Here is a 7425-nt window from a genome sequence, read left to right as displayed (position 1 = left end):
TGCCGCGGACCCGCCCCTGCGGCCGGCGGAGGGCCGGCCCCAGTTGCCGGGTGGGGTGGAAGGCGAGGTTCCCAGCCCCGACGGGGCGGGGGCACCTGCTGGGAGGGAGGCACCGTCCGAAGCCCTGGCGAGCCCGGCGGCCAGGGACTGCACTGGTCTTGCCCCGGGGCTCACCAGGCGCACTGGCGCTAAACACCGGCACAGGACACGTGTTAGGTCAAGTATTAGTATGTATTTATGCACAATAAAAACATTTACATTTTGAACTGGAAGTTTAAACATAAGTTTAACAGCTTTTATTATATTAAATAACCAAAACACCTTATTCCCCAAATTGGTAAAGAATAAATAATATAATTTACAATATGGTACAAAAAATAATCAGGAAGGGCAGGCATTCTGCTTTATAATACACTGTATATTTATATCTATAAGACAAATTCACATCTCAAACAAGCCGGAAACCTTAGATGATATGGCTTAACGATTATTAAAGCAAACAGCACTGAGTTCTGTGGCCTGGCTGCAGCGCCAGGCGATGATCCCATCAAGGAAGAAGGGGCGGACTGGTGTAGTGCTTCCTACACTGGACTGACCTAGGACTGACTGGGAGATCAGGGCCACACCTAGGAAAGGTGTATTGTGGGGTTTCTTAGCTTAAAAAAAGATCTGCTTTTAAGACAAAGTGCGGTATTTTCTTATGAATGCATCTGACAGAAATGTGATAAAAAGTAGTTGTACTCATTCCCTCTTCCCTGGCTTGGTCTTGCAGAGATTCGGACTTCAAAGACTTTAGGGGTGGTCTAATGTCAGTAAACTTTCTAAAGGGAGCTCCCCCTCCTGCCAGCAAGGAGGCCAACACACGGAATGAACATGAAACATTCCCATGCTGAGAACAGTCGGGGCAGTATACTGACCAGCGGATGGATGCCCAAGGTCCCGGCTCCCTGAGCAAGCGCCCGACCTGACGTGTGCACTCTACCTGCCTCCACACCCAGAGACGTGATGTTTATCACTGCACATTCCAAACACCTGAGGACAGACCCCACCTTCCTCAACACCAATAAAACTGGTCTTCATATGCAGGAAAGATGAGTTAGTCAAAGGATCGGATCAGGGGAAGACATTAGGGAAAGATTTCCTTAAAAAAACAAAAAACAAAAACAAAAACTTGTCTCATCATAATCACTCACACATTCCCACACCCAGACCAAGCCCAGGTCCACCCCGCTCGCCTCAGCCACGCCGAAATGCAGAGGCTGGAGGGCCTGGAGGGCCTGGGGGCTTCTCTGCTGGGTCTTTTGAAAACTCCAGCTTTTAGCAGTTGCCAGATTATTTTACAGACAAAATTCACTTAGACTAGGAGAAAAGAGATTCACCACTTTCTTGCCTAAATCATGGCAACCAAACATGTGCACCTGTCTGGCTGCTAAAGCCCCAGAATCCTGTCGGCTTCACTGAAGGAGACTCATCAGTGCACTCCGCCACTTAATGAGCCAGCCAGCCACTGGGTGACAATGGTGGCAAGCAGCTTTTCCTACAAGCCGTCTCTGCCTAGGGTTGGAACAGGATAGGGTATACAAGAGCCTAGTCTCAAGTTATATTCCTATCAGAGGACAGGACACAGCTCAGGGTGCCAACTGCCCTGATAAAATACCCCAGGCTACAGCTAGCTTCCATGCCTGTTACTGGTGTCAATGGCTTCGACCCTCTGAGTGTGAGGATATTGGCAGTTGCCTCTGCTCAGCCTGGTGTCCTGACTTGCAGTGGGCTAGACATCTGAGAGGTTTCTTCAGTTCAGTAATGTGCCAACTCCAGGAGGCCGCAGTACTAAGCACAGCATGAGCCAGGGTACGGCCATTGTACACTGTGGTCTACCTGCTAATTCAGCGGTGCACTCCCCTAGCCCCTCCACAGCCAGGAGCTGTTTTCTCAGTTGCAGGGAAGGAGGCTGCACATAGTGTCAGGATTTGCAGGAGAGAAGCCAGTTAGTCAGGGAGGCAAAAGAAAGAAGCTGGTGTCTAGAGCCACTGTTCTCATCTCTTCCTCTACTCCTGTAGTCAGGGGTGGCCACATGGCTTGGTTGATTTAGAGTGTTGTAGAGGTAAGATCTAGTGGCTTTTCACCCCAGTACATGTATTTCTTTTTGGCAAAAATGAAATCTAGGGGAGACCCCCCCCTACCCCCCCGCCAGAGGCAAGATCTAACAGGGGGCTTTTCTTCCCTCTGGGTCGCAGCAGATGGGAAGAAAAGTCGGCGGAGAGCCTAGGCTGGCTTTGGGGCACCAGGGAGTGGGAGAAGAGGCAAGGTTCAGGTAGGGAAGAGAAAGGGTTCATGCTGGGTGAGCAGAGACAGTGCGTCTCACCTGCCTAGCACCATGGCTCCTGCCATGCCAGATACGGTCAGCTGGTGATCTGTGAGCTGGAATCAACCTCCTCAAACTGAGAAGGCAAGATGGCGCTATTCTGGAAAAGTCTGGACACTGGACACTAGTTACTACCTGCAGTAGTAACTAGGGGCCCCTGTGGGGCTCCAGGAGGGAGTCACCAGGAGGACACACTGGTGAAGTCTAAAATCTGCCAGGGTCCTTGAAAAGGAGGAAGTAAGTCCTGGGTCAGAGACATGCGAGAGATTACAACGCATGAGCTACGTGTACACTGAACCAATGCCGGGAAAAGAAAATCAACCCTACAAAGGCAGGTCTGCCACAGAATGGGCCAGGAAGAAGCCCTAACTATAGCCATATTAATGTGTGCTTAGGGTAGAAAGCTCAATAAAAATAAATTTCAGGTCACTTAAAGGAACTTGCTGGAGAACACTGGAAGGAAATCAGCTAGAGAGGAAGGACTCTGTTCTTTCTTTTCCATGCCTCCTAATTCTTGAAGCATAAAATATTTTCAACCAGCTTAGCAGGACCCTATAAAATGACCACAACCTGCATAAGACATGATTCTTTCCCCCTTCTGGTTATGCCAGGCCAATCAAAGCCACTGGAAGGGGAAAACTCAGGCAAGGGTCAGCATTCTGGGAGATGATGTTGGTTGCATAGGCCGGGGGACCATTCTCTGCCACATGACCAGAGCATCCATAAAGTATGTGTGGCCAAAGTCTGTGCTACGCCCACCACCACTCTTGGTGTCATCACCAAAGATCAGCCAAGTAGGGAAGAGGGCTTGGGCTTCAGAGAGGAGACAGCAGGGGCTATAGCGTTCTGCACAGATCATAGCTCCAAAGTCAACTGGGCCAGACATGACTTATGCAGGGAGACACTCTAGAAGGCCTAGCCCATATAGCCCAGGCCCCAATACAACAAGGAAAGGCTCCCACACCATGGCAGTTTCTGAGGTCAGCCCTTCTCAGAGCTCGCCCTGAGATATCACAGGCTCTGCATATGGAATGGAGCCTTGATCAGCTGCTCCTATGTGCTGCACACGCCGAGCTGCAGAGGTGCCCTGTGCTGACAATCTTCAGGGACTCTGGGCTTGACTTGCTTTCCTCTAGTTGGAAGGTCTCATCTGTCAAAAGTGAGGATAACCTCAGCCGCATCAGCTTTTCCCTGCATCATACAGAACGCCCTCTCCATGAGGCACAGTCACTGGGAGAAGTCGCCAACAGGCGGTCCACCTCCACCACCATCAAAGAGAACCTCTCGGCGGCCTGGCTCGGTGATGGACAGCTCTTGGGCCAGGTCATTGAACCTAGATATGTAATCGATGCTGTTCTCGTTCATCATGCACACCAGCTGGGAATCTACCACCTGCAAGACAGAAGGGACAAGGAAAACCAGGTCATATGCACCACCATTTGCATGGGAGGCCACTGTACACCAAGGGATGCCACTGGCGGAATCCAGTGAGCCCTTTCTGTACCATTTGTAGAGAGCAAAATGGGAGCCCAGCATGGCTGGCTCTGGGATTAGAGCTGCAGCTCCTTCCCTCCAGAGACTTACCGGGGAGCACTGGGGCATAGGGGAAGAACCGTGAAGAGACAAAGTCAGAAGTAACACCAGAAGGCAGAGGTGAGAGAGAAAGTTGAAGGAAATGAGAGCAGGGGAGTTTGCCACAGGGGCAGCATCAGACGAGGGTCTCCAACATGTCAGGATCTGACGAACGTGGGAAGAAGTCACATGAATGTATGAAGGAAGAATATCTTCATCCAAAGAAATAGCAACTGCAAAGGCCCTGAAGTGGGCACTGCTCCCAGCCCTCCACATGACATAGGGCCCAGGCAGAAAGGAAGATCAAGAGGGACGAAAGGCTCTGTAGGGCGTTGGGTTAGCACAACTTTACGCTGAAAGCAAGAGACTTGGCCCCTCCACTTTTTAAAGTGAGCTTCTGAAAATGGAAGCTGCCTGCAGCCAGGGGCTTTGTCTTGTTGCCTCTGACTTTAGCAGTGCCTAGCACAGAGTAGGCCACAAAGACTTCCCTATGAACTACGTGGCATACTGAATAAGAAACCTTGGGTTTTTTGTTTTGTTTTTTTTTTTTTTGCTAGCCCAGGACTTGAACTCTGGGCCTGGACGCCAACTCTTGAGCTTCTTTGGCTTAAGGCTAGCACTCTACTGCTTGAACCACAGCACTACTGGCTTTTTCTTAGTAGTTTACAGTACTAGAGATAAGAATCTCACAGACTTTCCTACCCGAGCTGACTCTGAACCATGATCTCAGATCTGTGTCCTGAGTAGCTAAGATTACATGTGGGAGCCACTGGTGCCCAGCTCCTTTTGAAATTTTTTAGTAGAGCTATGGTATGAACTAAATTTTAAACTTTTTATTGTGAGTCTGAGTCATGGTAAACTTTTGAAATATGTTTTCAAAATGAGCAAAGCAAGTCAGGTACTGGTGACTGACACCTGTAATCCTAGCTACTCAGGAGGATGAGATCTGAGGATTGATGTGAAGCTAACACGATCAGGAAAGTCCATGAGACTCTTCTCTCCAATTAACCAACAGAAAACTGAAAGCTGTGCTGTGGCTCAAAGTGTTAGAGCACTAGCTTTGAACAAAAAGTGTTCATGGACAGCTCCCATAATACCTGAGTTCAAGCTCCATGACAGAATAAATAAGCAAACAAACAAACAGCTGGGCGATGGTGACTCATGCCTGTAATCCTAGCTACTCAGGAGACTGAGATCTGAGGATCAAGATTCAAAGCCAGCCGGAATGGGAAAGTCTGTGAGACTCTTATCTCCAGTTTAGCCACTCAGAACCAGAAGTGGCGCTGTGGCTCAAGTGGTAGAGCGCTCGCCTTGAGCTGAAGAGCTGAGGTACAGTGCCCAGGCCCAGAGTTCAGGCTACACAGTGAGACCCTCTCTAAAGCATTAATAACAAAAATGGCCCATTGATTGGTCACACTGGCCAGTCAAGCACCTGCCATAACATGATACCTACTGTCACCAAGTAAGTGTGGGACAAGAATGAGTGGGAAATGATGGTTTCCACCGGAAGGACAAAGCCATGGACACAGCACAGCACAGGGAGATGTGAAGATCCCTGCCACCAGGACAGGACTGGTGATGACACAACCATGTACACCTCACAACAGTTCCACATCTCTCAGATCAGGAAATCGAGGTAGCCTGAGGTCATACATGTGGAAGAGAACAAGTGAGACCCAGTCTGCTTGCCTCTGCAGAACTGTTCACCTTGGCTTCAGCACTTTCCAGTTCTGATGTGTTCAAGGAGCAGGGTGTCACTGGACACAGCCCAGTACCGGCACATTTCAGATCTGTATTTACTGAATGCTGGTTTCACCCTAGTGAGGACTTCCTGCAAACTTCAGGCTGCAGGAAGAAGCAGGCACCCTCTAGAGCAGGGGTGGACAGTCAGATTCAGGTGCATGGGAGGGCACTTACTTCTGCAACATCGGCCAGAGACCTGGACACGAAAGAGTCCCTGGAGTTTCCATCCAACAAGCTGGGGCCAAGCAAAGAAGTGCCACTGTTGGCCCCCATGGTAGCTGGCAGCGTCTTCCGGCTTTTCTCCGGGGAGATGAAGCTAGCTGGAAAGAGAAAGCCAAAGGCCACAATTTGACTCTGGCACAGGGAGGCCACCACCTCACTCGTGACTGGCTTTGCTCAGCCAGTGATCCGGGATCACGCGCCTGTCCTACTGTGTTCCACGGGTCCCGCTGTTGCACCAACTGATTGCAACCAGTCCCTCATTAATAGGCACCAAGGCTGCTTTAAATTTTTCATGATTTGCCTGTTACCTTGCACACATCTGCACTGTCACTGGTAACAAAAGGAACCACTTAGGGGAGGGGTTGGCTTCTTCTACTTCCCAATTATCTAAAGCCCCCAGTACTTCTAGACCACCAAGCATGGTGCCCAAAGGCAGAGCTAACCAAGTGTATCACGTGTTCCAGATGCCTCCTCAGGACTGCCTATCACATGACCAACCCTACGTGCTCACCACACTCAGACCTCAGGGGGCTAAACCCAGACATGCAAAGGGGAGCTCTATCTACGCTGGTCACAAGAGAACCAGGGATGCTGTCCCTTTCCAAGTATGCTTCTTCTTGCACACTAGCATTCAGTATCAGGGAAATGCACAGACGAACACAAACTCCATGACTCCCCCACTCTGGTCAACAATATGCTGCAAGATCTCTATAACATTCACTTCAGTTTGCCTTACAGAAGGAGGAAGGAAAGGAGGGAGGGAAGGAGGGGGAAGAAAGAGGGAAGGGAGGGAAGGAAGGAGGGGCTCTAAGATGGACTGCTCACGTCCTCACTGGCTCAGCTACAGCCTGTAAGAGCCTAGCCGGGCAGGACCAGGCCACCTGGACAGACTGGAGCCGGTACCACGAGGGGGATGGGACGCTCTGTCTTTACTGTGTGGTGGGCTATCGATCAGGGTTTATAAACGTGTCAACATTCATTCAACTACCTACTGAGCATCTGTTGTTCAATATAAACGTTATGCTTAAAAAACCAACAAAGGAAAAAACGAACACTTGAGAACTAAGCAACAACTCCCAGCAGAAGTGTGGCCAGAGTGCAGAACGCAGTCTTTGGACTCCAGTCCCTGCTACTGGGCAAAGGAGAACCCTCCCCCAGACACTCACCAAACAAATTGCTGAGCGAAGAGTCTGTGGAGTCACTGGGGTACCACTGTGGGTCGTGGGTGGGAGAGGCAATCCAGTTGGGCTGGGGGCTGCTAGATGGGGAGGGAAGACTCTTGGAACTGTCGCTGCCATTTAGTTTTGCTGGAGAAAGAGGGACTCCTTCACCTGCCAACCAATACTACGGGTCAGAGACACTTCCCCAACCCGCCAAGCAAGAAGACAGTGGGAGGCGGGGCTGCACACTGCTCACTCAAGGAAACTCAAAACTCCTGAGCCCATACCACAGAGCTTCCTGGTGGTTCATGCTGCAGGGAGGGCGTGTTGCAGGACTGCAACATGACAGCACTCACCACCCAA

General features: G+C 50.3%; 1 protein-coding gene across 3 annotated transcripts in view; it reads right to left on the bottom strand.

Annotated features, from left to right (window-relative positions):
• Positions 1-222: 222 nt before the first annotated feature.
• LOC138825413 (protein cramped-like) overlaps positions 223-7425 on the bottom strand; it is a 48871-nt gene continuing 41668 nt past the window's right edge. For all 3 annotated transcript variants that reach the window (XM_070019927.1, XM_070019926.1, XM_070019928.1), the window contains 3 exons: positions 7069-7233; positions 5855-6000; positions 223-3757 (listed from right to left, as the gene is read on the bottom strand). In XM_070019927.1, coding sequence (XP_069876028.1) covers positions 3593-3757; positions 5855-6000; positions 7069-7233 — 476 coding nt within the window. In that variant the 3' untranslated portion in view covers positions 223-3592. The remainder of the gene's footprint in view (positions 3758-5854; positions 6001-7068; positions 7234-7425) is intronic.

Source organism: Dipodomys merriami, unplaced genomic scaffold (genome assembly GCF_024711535.1).
Source record: "Dipodomys merriami isolate MVZ:Mamm:240054 unplaced genomic scaffold, mDipMer1.0.p SCAF_137, whole genome shotgun sequence".
NCBI classification, from domain to species: Eukaryota; Metazoa; Chordata; class Mammalia; order Rodentia; family Heteromyidae; genus Dipodomys; species Dipodomys merriami.
Note: the sequence above shows the minus strand (reverse complement) of the source record. Positions and strands in the feature narration are given on the sequence as shown.